This window comes from Ictidomys tridecemlineatus, chromosome 3 (assembly GCF_052094955.1).
Source record: "Ictidomys tridecemlineatus isolate mIctTri1 chromosome 3, mIctTri1.hap1, whole genome shotgun sequence".
Taxonomy (NCBI): domain Eukaryota; kingdom Metazoa; phylum Chordata; class Mammalia; order Rodentia; family Sciuridae; genus Ictidomys; species Ictidomys tridecemlineatus.
Genome location: NC_135479.1, coordinates 17,576,562 through 17,595,115, shown reverse-complemented (window position 1 = coordinate 17,595,115; position 18,554 = coordinate 17,576,562). Strand labels below are relative to the sequence as shown.

Below are 18,554 nucleotides of genomic sequence, written 5' to 3'. Positions count from 1 at the left end.
TGGGCTACTCTGGGCCTCAGTTTCTCACCCATAAAAAAGAAAGACCCCTCTTAGTCCTCTGGTGTGAGGCTGATTGTCTAGAGAAGGGACTGGAGAGAATTTCAGGGGTTTCTGGGAGACAGTGGAAGTTGGAGAAGGTTGCTTTTTAACTCCTATAACTTACAGGGTGATGGGACAGAAGGCCACATAACATAGGGATTACTGACCCTGGCAGGGCCAAATGATCTGCAGTTCTCGAGTGGGCAGCCTGGTGCTACCTCTTTCTGAGCCCTTCTTCCTCCTCTATCTACCCCTACTCAGCTGTTGGTAGGAGCCACCAGGTCTGGTGGGAACATCCCTGTGAGGCATTTCTGTGATGGTTCCTTCCCAAAGGCCCAAAAGAATGCTTTTAGAAACATGTCCCAGACCTGCAAGAGGACCCCTTTATCTCAAGGGACCACAAGTCTGTTGCCATTGGCAAGGGGCAGCTCCTCTTGACTTTACCTCCTACATCCAGAACCTGATAGTGTCCTCTCCTTTCTCATCCTCCCAGCCTCCCCTCTGGCTAGCTCGGTCAGGTCTCCCTAGCCCCTGGAGTCAATAACGACACCAGCCACCTTGCCAGGACTCTCTCCTTAGCTCTTGCACCCTCTGTTGCTAGAACGGTCTCTTAACCACAGACTGAACCATGACAGTCTGGGCTCAGACCCTTCAGTGGCTCCATGCTGGTGGCAGACGAAGTGCAAAGGACTTCAGTGGGGGCCACAGGGCCTCCGAGTTCTGGTCCCTGGCCCTGCATCCAGCTGTCTTGAGCCTGTTTGGGCCCTTGTGAACTGTGCTCTATCCGCTGCCCACTTAAGGCCCCTCAGCCAGGAAAGCCAGGCCTTTCCCTGGCCCTTTCTTCTCTAGCGGTTCTTCTAAACCCCAGTTCAACAAACACAAGCTGCCCCTGGTACTGAGCAGCTCTGCTCCAGTGTGCTGACAGTGAGGCCTGGGTGCAGGTGGTGGTGGAATCTGAGAAGAGCTGACACTCACGTTCTGTTTCATTCCCTTTTATTATAAACACCTCTTTCAAATTGACTAACTTTGTAAGGAAAATAAGTATTTTCTTAAAATAAAAGAATGCTGCAAACCCTTAACCCTGATGTCATCTCTTGGAATCCCCTGGCCCCTGCCCAGTTGAGTCAGGTGCCCCCTCAGGCACATACCAAGCTGACCCAGGCCATCTGCCTGCTTATCTGTAGCTCAGACACTGAGCCCCTCACCATGATGTGGAAGGCCACATGAATATAGGGATTACTGACGCATTTTACAGGCAAGAAAGCTGGAGTTCAGAGACGTGACTTCTCTGAGTCATGTGGGTCTGGAGCTGGGCAGGAGCTATTCCTATGCTCTTTCCCCTGTCTTGTTAATTCCTCTAAAAGGGGACTTTCACAAGTGTGGCCTCGTCCTCTAGCAGGCCAGGTACACAGGGATGGGACAGCAGGGCCAGAGAGTCAGAGGCAGGCTGCCCATGGCACCAATCATAGGTTGGCTCAGAGAAGGTTCAGCAGGCAGAGTATGGGGTGAGGTCAGTGCCAGCCCACCCTGCAGGTGTCAGGAAGGGTGACAGAGGTACCACTTGTCACCTGTTTTTTTTTGTGTGTGTGTATGAGTGTGTGTGTGTGTGGGGGGTGTGTGCTGGGGATTGAACTCAGGGCCTCACACATGCTAGACATGACCCCAGGTTTTTATCACCTGGTTAGGGGCAGGAAGGCAGACCTCTGGAGAGTCTGGAGTCCTGGGTCACAGAACCTCAGAAAGAGAAGAGAGAGTCAGCCTCACTGAAAAGGGCTGGCCCAGGTACCCAGCTGGTGTGGGGTGGCAGAGCCTTTAGGGGCTTTCTGTTCTTCCAGGCCCTGCAGAAGAGAAAGCCCTGGGGGCTCTGCGGGCCTGTGAGGGACCAGTTCTCCGAGTACCCACCAGAGAGCTCCCTGCAGCACTGGACAGCCCCAGGGGACCTGTATGGGCATACCCTTGCCCGGAGGAGCAAAGCAGGCATGACTCTCTGGGAAAAACAACTGCACTCAGGGCCGAGAAGACACCCTCAGACAGTGCTCCCTGGCAGCCCCTGAGGAGGTGAGGCTCTGGAGAAGGTGGAGGTGCTTATAAATTACTCTGGTTTCAAAGACCCAGAAAAGGTGAACACAAAGCCCATGCTGGGCTAGGAGAGGTTTGTGACGGCAGGAAGACTGAGTCCATCCTGAAGCTTGCAGTCACCTTCCATCCCTGGGAAACAAAGGCCTCCAGCCCTGGGTACCCGGGAGCTTCTTGGAAGGGCTCCTGAGGGTGTGCACTGATCACACACTCCTAGAGGGTTTCAGGAAGGATGCTGCCATGGACAGCAGCATCTAACAGTCGAGGCACGGAGGCTGGGCCGGCAGGAAGGAGACCCGGAGCACAGCCGTCATCACCTGGCTAGCTGTGTCTCGCCTGCCTCTACTCACGCTTCCTACCTCCCTTTCCACTCCAGACAATGCTCTCCCTGTGCTTTCTGTGTACAGTGCCTTCCTTTGGGGCCTGTACCTGCTATTCCTCTCTCTGGAACACTCTTCCCCTCCTCTTTCCTCTTCTACCTCCTAATCAGTTTTCAGGTCTCACCTTACGCGTCACTTCCTCCAGGAAGTCTTCCCCACTGGGATCTCCCCTGATCTGGTTAGAGGTCTTACTTGAGCTTCTGAGTATCCTTCTCCTCTCCTCACCGCCCCCTGATTGGAGTGGCTGGTTAGCTCATTGCCTTCCCTCCTAGACCAGAGGCTTTCAGAGGGGAGGACTCTGGTATACTTTATTCAGCATTGCACCCTGTACACCTTGCCAGGTGCTTGGGTATGTTCTCAACAAATAAATCACACCCCCCCACACACACTCCCCACCCTCACACCCACACATTTTTGGTGGTACTGGGGATTAAACCCAGGGATGCATCACCACTGAGCTACATCCCCGGTCCTTTTTATTTTACGAGACAGGGTCTCATTAAATTGCACAGGCTGGCCTTGAATTTATAATCCTTATTACTCAGCCTCCCAAGCAGTCAATTTGTTGAGTAAATAAATAAATATATGAACAAAATCTACCCCTGAGGGGCTGGAGTTGTTGCTCAGTGGTAAAGCACTTGCCTAGCATGTGTGAGGCACTGGATTCGATCCTCAGCACCATACAAAATTAAACAAGTAAAATAAAGGTATGTTGTTCATCTAAAACTAAAAAACAATTTAAAAATTAAAAAAAAAAAAACAACTCAAAAAACAAAACACCCCTGAAGGATGTGGTGATTTTGCAAGCCCAATGGGAAGTTCTCTGCCCAGCCCTGGCATTGCTCAAGGAGCCGCCTTGAGCGTATGTGGCCTGTGCATGTAGAAGGTACTCACCTCTTGCTCAGCTCCTTCAGGGCACCACTTCGACATAGGCCCAGGTAATCCCCCAGAAGCTTCAGTTGTTCCCGGTTCCTGCCAATGAGGCGCATCTGCTCCACATGCTCGTACAGAGAGGCATTCACCAGCTGCAGGTTGACTAGGGGCTGGGCCCGGATCTGCGCCAGAAACTTCAGGGCCTGCCGACAGACCTGGGGGCACCACGGAAAGGCTGGCTGTTAGCGACGCCTACACTGCCCAGCTCTCACCTGCCCTGTAGCCCTCTCCTAGGGATGTAGCACTAGTTTCATCTTATAAACTAGGAAACTGAGGTTCAGAGCGATGATGCTACTTAGCCAAGAGCACACAGCTCAGAAATGGTACAGTCCGACTCCCAAACCAGCTTTTCCTCTAATGACACCCATGTTGCCCCCTCCCAACCATGACAAGATATGAGAGGTCACTCTGGATAAGGCCCCCTCCTCTGGGCCTCACAGATCTTTCCCACTCTTTCCTGTAAGCCCAACTTCCTTTTCCTGCCTATAGGAAACAGGTGCTCCCCTCTGGGCCCTGACTCAGGAACCAGGTGACTGGTGTTGCGGCTCTAGCTACAGGAAACCACAGAGCAGACACAGCTTAACAAGGTTCCCCAAGTGCACTGGGCTCTTGCCAACAACCACCAGGACTCCCCTGTGACTCTGTAGAGCTGAGTGATCAATCTCAGCTTCTCTCAACATATTGAAAGAGGGTTGAAGGTTCTACCCAAGATCCTGGCCCTAATACAGTTTGCCAGACATAGGGAGGGACCTTGATCACATCCTCTTTTCATCCACAGAACAAGCCATGGGGAGAGGTGGCATCATTTCTATTCTATAGATGAGGAAACTGAGGCTCTGAGAAGCTGAAGTATCTGACCTGCCTGTGGAAAGTGGAGCCCAGGTCTGAGCTGCAGTGTTGTTTCTGAACACCAGGCAGCCACTGTGACTAAAATGCTCCTTCTGAACACCAGGCAGCCACATGCTCCTTGTGGCATGCTAAGGAGCTTGGGCTAACTGGAGGAAAATCAAAGGATCTATGCCAGGAGACTATTAGCAGTGTTGGGAATTGAACCCAGGTCCTTGCTAGGCAAGTGCTCTACCACTGAGCTACATCCCAGCTTCCCCACCCCCTTTCTTTTATTTTGAGACAGGATCTTGCTAAGTTGCCAAGCTGGCCTTGAACTTGGGATCCCCCTGCCCCAACCTCCCAAGTGGTTGGTATTACAGGTGTGTGCTACCATGCCTGACAGATTATTTTGAGTTTATATTAAAAGATATTCCATGCAAGTATTTGGCAAAGGGCCTGGCACAGGGTTCATCTTCAGTAAATGTGAACTTCTGTCAGCGACTGTTTAAGAGCCTATCTGTCCCTTCGAGGGTCAGAGAATGTAATGGGGCTCTCAGAATTGTCCCTATATCTGGGAGCTGGGGAGACCTCTGGCCTCCTGTCTCCCAGCTCCACCAGCAACACTCTTCTCCCCCTGCCATGGACAACTCCTTTTCCCATATCCTAGAGCCCTGAGGTAGCAGTCCCCCAGCCGGAGGGCAGCCCAATGGCAAACCCCTGGTGACTTGGGTCAAACTGCTGTCCTCCAGCCATGGCTCAGCTCTCCTGTAACAGCCTCTGTCTGGCCTTGAGTGAGGCTCAGATGAAATACACACAGGAATGAGTGCCAAACACTGCCCAGTGCTAGAGACTGGCAGGGACTTTGTGCTCCCCAGGGGCTGTCCCTATCCTGTGGGCGTGGAAGAGAAAGACAAAAGCAAAAACCACACTCTGGGGCTGACATCCTGCCAAGTGCCAGCTGGGCTTCAGAACAAGTGGGTCAGCCAGAGCTGCAACAGCAAACAATAAGGCCCCAAAGCCCTGGCCAGCCACTTTCTGTTTTGAACTTTCTTGTCTCTCTCAGGTCATTGATCTTTGATAGAGAGCTGGATATTTCCTGATCTCAGATAAGCCTAGAAAAGTTTTGCAGTTTCCTAGGGAGAAGGAAGGAAGAGCACAGGATTCCAGCACTGAGTAAGGAGGTGGCCTGACCGAAGTATCAGGGTCTGGGGAAGAGGGAATGTGCTCACGGTCAAAGGTGCATTCCTGGTGACTCTGAGGGTTAGTTTTCTGTGCATAGTTAGTTAAATACTACTGAGGGCAGGGGTGGTGATGGGTGAACAACAGAATGGCCAAAGCAAAGCCAACTTTGGGGTTTTTCCTCCCCAGAGGAGTGGAATTTACTTGGAGTCACCTTCCCTGAATTCTGAGGACACATCCATGAGGCAAGACTGTGTAGTGTGCAGGTCCTGGGCCTCGAGAGAAGAAAGCAACTGCTTCCTTGTGTTTCTGTGTCTGTCTTGTGTCTGCTTTGGAAAGAAGGCAGATTTGAAAGGAGAGGGTAGCATTTAAGATAGGATAGAATAGGATGGAATAGGACAAGACAGGACAGGAAAGATTTATTAATGGATTTGTGGTTGAACAGATGAATGGATGAATAGGTAGACAGATGGGTGGTCTTGAATTAGGGACTGAACAAGTGAATTAGGGATAAGAGATAGGACTGGCCTCAGGGGAGGAAAAGGGCACTGTTAGAAGGCACTGTTCTAAGTGACAGGCAGTACTACCATAGTCTTCACAACAGACCCACGACATACACTATTTTTTTTCATTTTGGGATTGAACTCAGGGCACATAACTACTGAGATGGCTTTTTAATATTTTATTTAGAGACAGGGTCTTGCTGAGTTGCTTAGGGCCTCACTAAGTTGCTGAGGCTGGCTCTGATTTCTTGATTCTCCTGCCTCAGCCTTCCTAGCTACGGGGATTACAGGTGTGTACCAATATGCTCGGTCTGAGACATACACTATTATTAAACCCCTTTATGAAAAGAAAAACAAACCAAAAACCTTAAGAGATTAGGGATCTGAAGCTAACTTGCTCATGACAACACAACTAGACAAGTGGCTATAATCCTAATGGCTTAGGAGGCTAAGGCAGAAGGATTGCAAGTCTGAAGCCAGCCTCAGCAACTTAACAAGACCCTAAGCAACTTAGTGAGAAATTGTCTCAAAATAAAAAATTAGGGCTGGGGTTATAGTTCAGTGGTAGAACATTTGCCTATCACATGTGAGGCACTGGGTTTGATTCCCAGTACCACATAAAAATCAAGTCAAATCAAATAAAGGTATTGCGACCATCTACAACTAAAAAAATATTTTAAAGAATTAAGAATTTTAAAAACCCAAAAGGACTGAGGATGTGCTCAGTTGTTAAATGCTCTTGGGTTCAATCCCCAGGAAAGGAAGGAAGGAAGGAAGGAAGGAAGGAAGGAAGGAAGGAAGGAAGGAAGGAAGGAAGGAGGGAAGGAAGGAGAATGAGACAGACAGAAAGGAAAGAAGGAGGAAGGAAGGAAGGTGGCTAAGCCCACCTAGAGAAGAGGACAATCTGAAAGATCTTAGAATATATCTTATTCAAAGAAAAAAAATATCTTGTTCAGAAGCATCTGGTGGACATACAAGAGTACCCAAGATATAATATTAGGGGCTAGGGATGTGTCTCAAGTGGTAGCGCGCTCGCCTGGCATGAGTGCGGCCCAGGTTCAATCCTCAGCACCACATACAAAAAACAAAGATGTGTGTCTGCCGAAAACTAAAAATAAATATTAAAATTCTCTCTCTAAAAAAAAAAAAAAAAAGATATGATATTAAGTGAACAAGATGGGAGAGAGGAGGGGAGGGGAAGTGGGGAAAGGAAGGACAGCAGAATAAAATAGACATTATTATTGCTGTATGTATATATATGACTGCATGAATGTGATTCTGCAACCTGTACACTCAGAAAAATGAGAAATTATACCCCATCTGATTCAAATGTATAATACGTCAAGATCATTGTACTGTCATGTGTAACTAATTAAAACAAATTAAAAAAAAAGAAAAAAAATTAAGTGAACAAAGCAGGATGAGTCCAATATGATCCCAGCACATGTGAAGCACTGGGTTCGATTTATAAAAAATAGATGCATATGTAAATTAATGCACAGAAAAGGCTGCCCCCCAGAATATTAGTAGTGATTACCTCTTGGTGATGACACATAATTTTGACTGATTTGTCTTTGGGCTTTTCTGTAAGTTTTAATGTCGAACAATAATCCTGTATTGATCTAGGGTTGTGGATCAGTGGTAGAGTGCTTGCCTAGCATGTGCAAGGCACTGGATTCGATTCTCAGCACCACATATAAATAAATAAACAAAATAAAGATCCATCGACATCTTAAAAAAAAAAGTCCTAGTTTTCTGCATAGGGAAAGCTTTTAAAAAAATAACCATATATTATCGTTATAACGGGTAGAGGCCCAGAAAAAGTGCACTTTTTCCCCCTCAGCCATATATATATATATAATTATTATTATTTTTAAAATTTAGAGACAGGGTTTTGCCAAGTTGCTTAGGGCCTCACTTGTTGTGGCTGGCTTTGAACTTGCAATCTTCCTTCCTCAGCCTCTCAAGTCGATGGGATTACAGGTATGGACCACCACACCTGGCTAAAAGCACACTTTGGAAAACAAGAAATAAGTAGCCCACACAGGGCTTGCAGTCACCTGGGGCCCTCAGGGTTGGCAAAAGTAAGGTTGAATTGCTCTTTGGGGTGTGGCCAGCTGGCTGGACTGTACATTTACTTATCCAGCAATCCACCCACCTAGCCATCTACCTAACTCCATCCATCTATCCATCTATCCACCCACCCACTCAACTGTCCAGCCACACATCCATTGACATATCTGATCTATCTTATCCTGTCCCTCCTTCCTATCTGCCTGCCTATCTACCTAGTTGCTGGTGCCTTACACAGTTCTGTCTATTTCTTGGAAGCTGCAGAGAATCATCTTCAGAGGTCTACTGGGGACTCAGGCAGGTGTTTTCAGAGCTCTGTTTGGGAGCTGCAGATAGGCACCAAGCTTTTCTCTTGGTCTTGCTCCCTAGAGCCAAACCACTTCAAACATACAAACAGCAGCAGCAAAAAGGGGAGAATATTCCTCTGTCATTCAGCAGCCATGTAGGACCATGTCTCGCTGGGCCTGAGACTTACCGGGCGCTTGGTGAGGTCCCAGTTGTGGATAATTCTGGCCGGAATCACTGAAGTATCATCTTGGTGGCAGATGTCACAGTAATAGAGGCCAGAGAAGGCACAGAGTTTGGGTCGTACAAAGGAGAAGCCAATCTGCCGGGAGCAGCCTGGGGAGATAGGCAGTGAGCAGAGAGGGGCAGAGTCAGCTCCAGGTATCACAGAGCTACTATGGTGGGAGGAGCCTGCTCGTTATATAAATATATAAATATATATAATATATAAATATATATATATAAATATAACTAACATAACTAATGTATATATATGTTATATTTTTTAAAAGAAGAGCACAAGGGTAAAAATGACTCACTTATATTTCCACTACTAATGATCAACACTATTTTTTTTTTTAAGAGAGAGAGAGAATTTTTTAATATTTATTTTTAAGTTATTGGCGGACACAACATCTTTGTTTGTATGTGGTGCTGAGGATCGAACCCGGGCCGCACGCAAGCCAGGCGAGCGTGCTACCACTTGAGCCACATCCCCAGCCCCATGATCAACACTATTAATGTAACAATACACTATTAGAATTACTATCACAGGGCTGGGGATGTGGCTCAAGCAGTAGCCCACTCGCCTGGCATGCGTGCGGCCCGGGTTCAATCCTCAGGACCACGTACAAAGAAAGATGTTGTGTCTGCCAAAAACTAAAAAATAATAAATATTAAAATTCTCTCTCTCTCGCTCTTTAAAAAAAAAATTACTATCCCCATTTTACAGCTAAAGAAATTGATGCTCAGAGGTGAAGAAATCTGTCTGGTTACACAACAACTAGTTTACACAGTGAAAATCAAATTTGGGCTGGGTTGGTCCCAAGCCTGAGATCTCTTCCATGATACTCAGCGTCCTTCATCCAGTGGTTCTGCTTGCTCCCCAATGCCACCTCCTCTCCATCCACCCCCTACCGGGGCCCAGTAATGGAAGCAACCAAGTCAGGGCCAGCAGAAGCCAGGGTGGCCTGGACATTTCCTGAGACCAGCTTGAACCCTGAGCAGCCTGTTATCTCAGGGGAGTGGGATAGGGCCAGTTTCAGCTGCTTGGTTGAAGGTCTCAGGGGGCACTGGGAGTGGGATGTGGCTGAGGCAAAAATCTAAGGCTGGCTCAAATCCTGAACACATGTTCTGCCTCCCACAGGGGCAGGGGAAAGGGTCCCCCTACCACTGAGCCACTTTGGCCTTGGGACCAAAGTGCAGGATCTCTTGCTTAACAGCTGGCTCACTCTGACCTTCACCTAATTTTCTCAAGGTTTCATTTCAGTGTCTATAAAACTCAGCTGCTACTTGCTATTTTTGTGGGGATATTACAAAGTAATAATGAAACCATATTCTGAAAGTGACCCGCAAACTGAAATACAACCCAGTGTGCACCAATGTCTGCCCAGCCACGGGGCTGTGCTACAGGGTGGAGAGGAAGCAGGAAGTTGGGGTTTCACAGTCCTGGCTGTCAGGCTGTCAGGTGACAGCCATGGGGAGACTTGTTCTCTGTGACAGCACTTACTTCACAGGTGGGAAGTGTCCCCTCACAAGTGCTAAAGTCCTGCCCCTTGGGCTGAAGAGAGAAGGGTGAGTTCTGGGGCAGCAGAACTCACCTTTCTGTAGGAAGCTCTACTCAGCCTGTTTCTCCCATCTTCCAGGGGGCCACCGAAGGCCACTTCCTTCCAGACATTTAAGGAGGCTTTCCTCTCTGGTCTCGCAGGCTCCTCCCTCCCCCCTCCTCCCTCCTCGCAGGTCAGCCCTGAAATTGGAACTCAACTTATTGTGGCCTTCTGCAGCAGTGCAGCTGGCATGTCCCCCTGCACAGGGGAGTGGTACATCACATAGGCTTGGACAATTCAAGGGCAGAGAGCCTCTGGGGTCCTCTCCACTAGCACAGGCTCAGAGAGCAACCATCAAGGTCCAGTTCTGTCTCTAACATTTACTAGCTGTATGAGCCTGAGCCAAGGCACTTACCAGCTCTGGGCCTCAGCTTCCTCACCTATAAACAGAGTAACAGCCCCAGTCTCTACTAAATGAGATAATCCAAATAAAGCATCTGGCTCAGTGCCCCACACAAAGGTATTAGATTCAATGGTGAGGGCTGGGGATGTGGCTCAAGCGGTAGCCCGCTCGCCTGGCATGTGTGCGGCCCGGGTTCGGTCCTCAGCACCACATACCAACAAAGATGTTGTGTCTGCTGAGAACTAAAATAAATAAATAAATTCTCTCTCTCTCTCCCCCTCTCCTCTCTCTTTAAAAAAAAAAAAATAGATTCAATGGTGATAATAACAAGGCAGATGCAGTGACATGAAATAATACCCATAATGTATTACTAAGGAGAAAAAAACAAATTGCAGAATAACAAATAGAGCTGTGCTGCCCCAGACAGTGCCATGCACCATAGGTGTCCCTTTTAAGTGAATTTAGCAAATTAAAAAAAAAAAATTTTTTTTTTAGTTGTAGAAGAATATAATACCTTTATTTTATTTATTTTTATGTGGTGCTGAGGATCGAGCCCAGGGTCTCACACATGCTAGGCAAGTGCTTTACCACTGATTCACTACCCCAGCCCTTAAGTGAATTTAAATGGAAAACAGTTCCTTATGCACACTAGCCACGTGTTAAGCACCCACTGACCACACGTGGCTCACAGCTACCACAGCAGACAGCACAGATCTAGAACTTTTCATTAACACAGGAAGTTCTACTGGACAGCATGGAATAGCATGACTTGCAAAAACATGCACAAATATTTGCTTTGGGAGAATCCCAGACCCCTTTTGTAAAAGAATATGACAGTGTAGCAAGAAGATAATGCAGAAAGGAGACAGCAACAGGAAGCATGGTTGTCACCCACAGGTCCTACCCAGCAGCAGGAGAGGGGAGAGACAGGGGGCTGCCCAAGAGCAGGCAGCTGGCCCCACTGGGTACTGGGGAGGTGCAGAGGCTTCCTGGAAGCCCACTGATACGTCAGCTCAGGGGAAGGATGAAGGCACAGCGAGGGCCCCAAATCAGGAAGTAGAGCAAGGCTGGCAGGCAGTGGGTGGTGGGAATCAGCACCTGCGCAGAAGCAGCCCTGGGAGTCCAGGCCTTTCTCCGTGGGGATGGCCACCAGGTACTGCAACAGGAAGCCATTCTCCCGGGTGGCGAACTTCAGCACCTCCTGAGAGTTTTCATCCAGACTCCCGCCAAGTGTCACGGCCTCCTCAGCTGTCTCTAGGTATGATGCCAAGACCTTGCGGACCAGGTCCCTCCACAGGGCAGCCTCCTCGGCGGTCCCTGCCTGCAGCTTCAGCACGGCCTTGGCTGTGATGATTTTGAAAAAGGCCGGGCCCCCTAGGCTTGTGTCCGGTAGGATGTCTCGGATGGTCTCCACTCCATGGCTGTCACTTAGCATCTTCTCATTGTTTTTCACTCGGAAGCATTTAAGAGACTCCAAAGACAGGGAAAAAATATAGGGTATCCAGGTCCTGTCCGCATACAGGTACAGAAGGGATTCTTTGATAGCATCTGGCTCCGGAACCTGGGCAGATGTCCAGTCAAACTGTGTGCCCTGGGGGACTGTGGGCTCCGGAAGCAAGGCTGAGTAAGAGAGGTGTCCACCTAGGGGAGCCTCAGCGGGGTCCTCAGGTTGGTCTGGATACTGGATGTTCACCCACTCGTCCTCCTGCTGAGGCCGGACCTTCTGCAGGGCCTCCCGCACCCGGTCAAGCCAGTCCTCAGCCTCATCCTGAGAGGAGGCACGCAGGGCCAGCTTCTTGCCAGAGAAGACTAGCTCAAAGCGCCCATCACTATGGGCTGGCCCCACTGCCTCACAGCGCAGCAGAGAGCAGCTTTCCACACAGGTGCGCTCCTCATCACTCAGGTAAAGGCGGAGCTCCAGCGGGGAAAGCTCGCAGAAGAACTCCTTCCAGATGCCCATGGCCCCTCGCCGAGCCACTGTGCCTAGCTTCATGAGGCCCCGGAATGGGTTGGACAGCCCTAGAAGCAGAAAGAGGCACTTTAGAGCATGGGCCACAGTGGAAATCCCCAGAACACAGCCGGTCGTGGGCCACTGTCAGATGGGATTCTGAAAGCTGGATGGGAATATTTTTGAGCATCTTGGCCAATCCTCCTCAGCACTAACCTCATTTCCTGCACTTTGCTGAGAAGATGAATGTGCTCATATACACTCTGGCATCTGGGCCTTCATTGGACCTTGCCTCCTGTCATTAGGTTGTGCTTCTAAGTGAGGCCAACTCCTCCCCACACCCACACAAGGCCAAGGACATCTTTCCAGCAATTCCCTTTCTCCTGTGTCGCTCTTTTCTCCCTTTTCTACTTGATCCGGCCCTCTGGCACACAGAATGCTGTAATTTCTCCCATCTTTAAAATCTCTCGCCTCAACTCACATCTCTAATTACCACTTTGTTTCTTAGTCCTTTTTACAGAAAACCTGCTTAAGAAGTATAGGCATCTCTGGCTCTATTGCTGCTCCCATTCCTTCTTGAACCTGCTCCAGTTAGACTTCTGACTTCTCACTTTACTGAAACTACTCCTGGGAAGGCCACCAACACCCTCCTTGTGGCCAAACCTAAGGCCTCCCTGGAGGCCTTACCTGACCCTTTATCTCCTCAGCTCCCCGACCTCTCAGAGCTGGAGCACTCTGGGGCTCAGCCCTGGGTCCCTGTCTGCTCTGTGGATACCCACTCCCTAACTGAGCTTACCTGTTCTCAGGGCTTTATGCCAACAGACCCTGCCCCCTTTTTTCCTCTAGCCTGGACTTCACCCATGAACTTTAATACATCCACCTGCTCCACATATGTCTAATAGATGTCTTAAAGCTGACATGCCAAAAATGAATTCCTAATTTTCTTGCTGCAAAACTGCTTCTTCCCTAAATGTTCCTTATCTCATAAAATGGAGAACTTCATCCTTCTAGTTTCCTAGGCTAAAAACCATGGAGTTATCCCAGATTTTTCTTTTTCACCTTATATCCAAACCTTCAGCAAATCCTCTGAGCTTCATTACATATCTAATAGTCCCCTGCTTCTCCCCCACCTCTACTACCTCACAGCTCAGGCCACCGTCATCTCTTTCTTGGATTATGACGACAGTCCCCTGACTGGTTTGGCATCCCCTGCTGTCCTTCAGTATAGGAGCTGGAGTGATTAGTTTAAAAAGATAAGCTAGAACATGTCCCTCTGCCATTCTGTCCCCAGAACAAATGCCTACCTACCTTTCATGGTCCATAGGCCTCCATGCCACTGACCTCATCTCTCACCATCCCTCCCCACTCTGCGCCAGTTGCTCTGGTCACTACTGTCCCCTGAACATGTTGAGCATGTTCTTGGCACAGGATTTGCATTTTTCTCACGGTTTGAAACACATGGATGACCTCATGCCTCCTTCCCTTCTCCCTTCCCATGACCTCACATGTCACCCTATTTGTGAGGGTGCTCTGGCTACCCTCTAGCCTGGCACTCCCTGACTCCTTATTTTCTAGGGCTCAAATCACCAGCTAACCACACTCTATGATTACTTGATAGTTTTTTTATTTCCTGGATCCCTCTGCCAGAATCCAAGTTCCATATGCTTCCCCCTGTGTCCTATACATCTAGAATACTGCCTGGCACATTAGAGACACCAATGAATACCTGCTCAATGAACAAAGGAATGAAGGCCTGTGACCCACACTGCTCAATGCTCCTTGCTCCTCTGGAGTCTGCTACATTATAAGGAGGGGTCCAAAGGCCACAAAATTCTCTTTCCCCCAGCCTGGAGATTTGTACTGCATAGGGTTTCCTGACCCCGTGGATATCCTAAGTAAGAAGCATACCACTGGGGGTAAGGGTTGTGGCTCAGTGGTAGAGCGCTTGCCTAGTATGTGTGAGGAACTGGGTTTGATGCTCAGTACCACATAAAAATAAATTAAAAAAATATTGTGTCCATCTACCACTAAAAAAAAAAAAAAAAAAAAAGAAAGAAAGAAAAAGAAAAAAAGAAAGAAAGACAAAGAAAAAAGCATACCTTCTCAGACATAGTTAGAGACCACAGCCAAAAGCAGGTGGGACAAACCCAAAAGAAGCCAACATGGAGACCAGGGCTCTTCCCACCCAGAGCCCCATGGACCTGACAGAATTCTCAGCTAGGTCACTATAAACAGAAAATGAGGAGAAACTGATGCCAGGACCCCAATATTTTGTTTGTTATAAAAGGAACTCATTTTGAGGGTTACAGAAAAATTAGGTTATGGTTATTTAGTGCTTTTTGGAATTTCATAGGGTGGGACCTTCACAATAAATAACACATGGAGGAAAGAAACAAACACAAGACCTGATAAAGCCCACCAGCTTTGTTAAATGAACCATCTAAAATAAGGCTTTTAGAAGGAGCTGTTATAACACCTCGGCCTCCAAGGTGCAGGGTGCTCTGAGCACAGAGGGAATCAAGAATCCTCTGTAATTCTCAATTTTATAGTGCAATTTCAGGGAGCGTATTTCTGTTTCAATATATGAAACAGTATTTTAATTCTCTGTAGATAGGTTTTAACACTATCTCAATAAGATTTTATAAGAGAATACAGTACTTTTCCTAAAATGCTCTCCTGAATTACTAAGCACGAGTATGCCTCTTATTACATTCTGATATGAAGTTTCTCTAGGAGAACACGCCACCCATTGGATAATAGCAAACAAGACTTTACAACTGCACGGTCCCTGCCCAGCCACCTACCCATCTGCCTGCGGTGCACCACCCGGAAGTTCTTATGCTCCGGAGCTGGTGCTGCCCTGGCTTTCCTGCTTCCTGGGGAAGGCACACATGCTTTGTCTAATGCCCCCAGGGAGCAGCTCTTTCTTGGTCCTTGAGAAAAATGCCTGTGGAGAGCAGGCCTTGACTCTGGAGTCCCTCGAAAACCAGCTCCGGAACCATCTGTGGTGCTCTCAGGGGCTTGCTCCTGGGTAGGCCGGTAGAAGTCATCTTCAGAGATCCAGTTTCTGCTTTTCTGTTGAGAAAGAAGTAAAGATAGAGATTGTCTGATGTTTAAGGTTTAAAAAATTATATACCGTAAAATGACGCCCCCCCCACACTTTTTTTTTGTGGTGCTGGGGATCGAACCCAGGGCCTTGTGCATGCGAGGCAAGCACTCTACTAACTGAGCTCTATCCTCAGCCCAAAATGAACCCATTTTTAAGGGAATATAATTCAATAATTTTGGTATATTCCCAGAGTTGTGCAACCATCCCCTTAATCTAAGTTCAGAACATTTTCATCACACCAAAAAGAAACCCATACCTACTGGCAGGCACCCTCATCTCCCCATGACCATTCCGGCTCTGGGAAACCACTCATCTATTTTCTGGTTTATAGATTTACACAATCTGGCTATTTCATATAAAAGGAATCATATAATGTGTAATCTTTTGTGATTGACTTTTTTCTCTTAGCATAATGTTTTCACCAAGTATATGTGAAAATTCAAATTCTTTTTTATGGCCAAATAATTGTATAGATGAACCACATTTTATTTATCCATTCATGAGTTGATGGGTATTTGGGATGTTTCCACTTTTGGCTATTGTGATTAATACTGCTATGAAAATCCATGTACATGTTTTTGTGTGGATTCAGGTTTCCCTTTTCTTGGCTACATACTTAGGAGTGTTGTGGGGTTGTATGTAACTCTAAGTTTAACATATTGAGGACCTGTTAAACCATTTCCCAAAGTGGCTACACAATTTTACATTCCCACCAGCAATTTATGAGGGAACTAATTTCTCTATAAACTCGCCAATGTTTGTTATTTCTTGATTACAGCCATCCTGATGGGTGTGAAGGGCTATCTCATTGCAGTTTTCTTCTTCTTCTTCTTTTTTTTTTTCTCTCATTGCTGTTTTGATCTGCACCTCCCTAATGTCTAATGATACTGAACATCTTTTCATGTGTTGGGTGGTATTAATATATCTTCTTTGGGAAAAAAAAAACAATTTGAATCCTTTGGCCATTTTTAATTGAGTAATTTATCTTTGTTGTTAAGTGCTGAGTTGTGCCCCCCCACCCCCCATCCCCGCAAAGATTTGTTGAGCTCTTAACCCCAGCACCTCAGAATGTGATCTTTATTTAGATGCAGATGTAATTAGTTAAGATGAAGTCATACTAGAGTAGGGTAGACCCTTCATCCAAAACGAGTTATGTCCTTATACAAAGAGAAGGCAAGACATACACAGAGGAGAACACCAGTGAAGACAGCACAGAGGGGGAATGCAGGGGAAGGTGGAGGGTGAGTCTACAAGTTCAGGGACACCAAGGTTTGCTGGCTACACTGGAAGTGAAGAGAAAGGAATGGCACAGATTCCTCACTATAATCTCCAGAAGGAATCAACCCTGCTGACATCTGGACTTTAAACTTCTAGCCTCCAGAGCTATCAAATAACACATTTCTGTTATTGTAAGCTGTCTGGTTTATGGCACCCTATCATGGTTGCTCTAAAAAAAACCTATATATATATATATATATTTTTTTTTTTTTTGGCAAGGGTTCTTTAACATTCTAGGAACTAGAGACCTTGACCCAGTTATATGATTCGCCAGTGATCTCTCCCATTCTGTGGCTGACTTTTCACTTTCTTTCTTTCTTTAATTTGTTCTTTTTAGGTATACACGACAGTAGACAACAGAGTGTATTTTGACATATCATATATACATTGAGTATAACTTATTCTAATCTTTCACTTTCTTTTTTTTAATTTAACCTTTATTTTTTAAAATTTATTTATTTTTTATGTGGTGCTGTGGATCGAACCCAGGGCCTCACCCGTGCTAGACAAGTGCTCTGCCACTGAGCCACAACCCCAGCTTTCTTTTCACTTTCTTTCTTTCTTTTTTTTTTTTTAGAGTGAGAGAGAATTTTAATATTTATTTCTTAGTTTTTCGGCAGACACAACATTTGTTTGTATGTGGTGCTGAGGATCGAACCCGGGCCGCACGCATGCCAGGCGAGCGCGCTACCGCTTGAGCCACATCCCCAGCCCTCTTTTCACTTTCTTAATGGTACCTCTGGAAGCACAAAAGTTTTTAATTTTGATGAAGTCCAATTTACCTATTTTTTTTCTTTTGTCTCTGCTCCTGGTGTTGTAACTAAGAAACCATCGCCAAAGCCAGCGTCATGAAGATCTACTCCTACGCTTTCTACTAAAAGCTTTACAATTTTAGCTCTTACATTTAGGTCTATGCTCAGTGTTAATTTTTGTGCTAGGTCTAAGGAAGGAGTGCAATTTGATCCCTTTGCAGGTGGACGCCAGCTGCCCAGCATGTTGGTTCTTCTGCCCTGCTTACGGGGCTGGAGATGAGGGAGGTGTGGGGAACAGGACTCAGTTCTGGGCCTGCCTCTGCCTTGGCCACCCTAGAATGCCACCACAGGCAGGCCCTTCCCCGCCCCTTCTGTGGTGCTCTCTGCGTGCCCTCTCTGTCTGAAGCTCACCTAACAGAGGATGTCGGAGAAGTGTGGGGTCTGTGGGCTAGTGGGAATGAATTCCAGTTCCTTTATTTCACTATTTCAAGCCCTCCCTGCTTCTGTGCCCAAAAATGCAAAAGCAAAGGCAAGGAAGCTGACTGGGCTGTCCTGTGTGGCTGTCTACACAGAGGATATGAGTCACGCGAGGGGTGGGGCCAGCCCAGCTGTTTTGTTAAGTGCCATCAGCCTCACCCTGATGTTGCTATTTCCAACCCCTAAATCAAGACATCCTCCTTGCTTATGTAGACAGGGAAGAGGAGCTGGGCTGGGGCTGGCTGCCCCAGAAGGGTGCGTTTTCACAGTTTAATCCATTCAGATGCTCTAAGACTCCTAAGAGCTGCAAATCTGATTCAGGCACTTGGGGAACCTCCCAGAACTGGGCCCCCAAGGCCTCCTCCACAGACCCTCAGAATTGGCAGGTGCATCCTCTGCCAGGGATGGGAAGATCTGTGAATGGCTACTGGGGAACATGTACAATGCTGCATTCTTAACAAAGACTGCCTCTGACATCAAGACCCTGAGGAAAACAGGCCGAAGCAGCTCCCTGAAACCATGATG

The 18,554-nt window shown here is 47.4% G+C and overlaps 1 protein-coding gene across 2 annotated transcripts in view; it reads right to left on the bottom strand.

The window, feature by feature from the left end:
• Nucleotides 1-18,554, bottom strand: part of Plekhm1 (pleckstrin homology and RUN domain containing M1) — a 45,816-nt gene that overhangs the window by 4,953 nt on the left and 22,309 nt on the right. For both annotated transcript variants that reach the window (XM_005328144.5, XM_078041941.1), the window contains exons 6-9: nt 15,218-15,488; nt 11,564-12,484; nt 8,487-8,632; nt 3,390-3,583 (exon numbers count right to left, since the gene is read on the bottom strand). In XM_005328144.5, the coding sequence (XP_005328201.2) occupies nt 3,390-3,583; nt 8,487-8,632; nt 11,564-12,484; nt 15,218-15,488 (1,532 nt within the window). The remainder of the gene's footprint in view (nt 1-3,389; nt 3,584-8,486; nt 8,633-11,563; nt 12,485-15,217; nt 15,489-18,554) is intronic.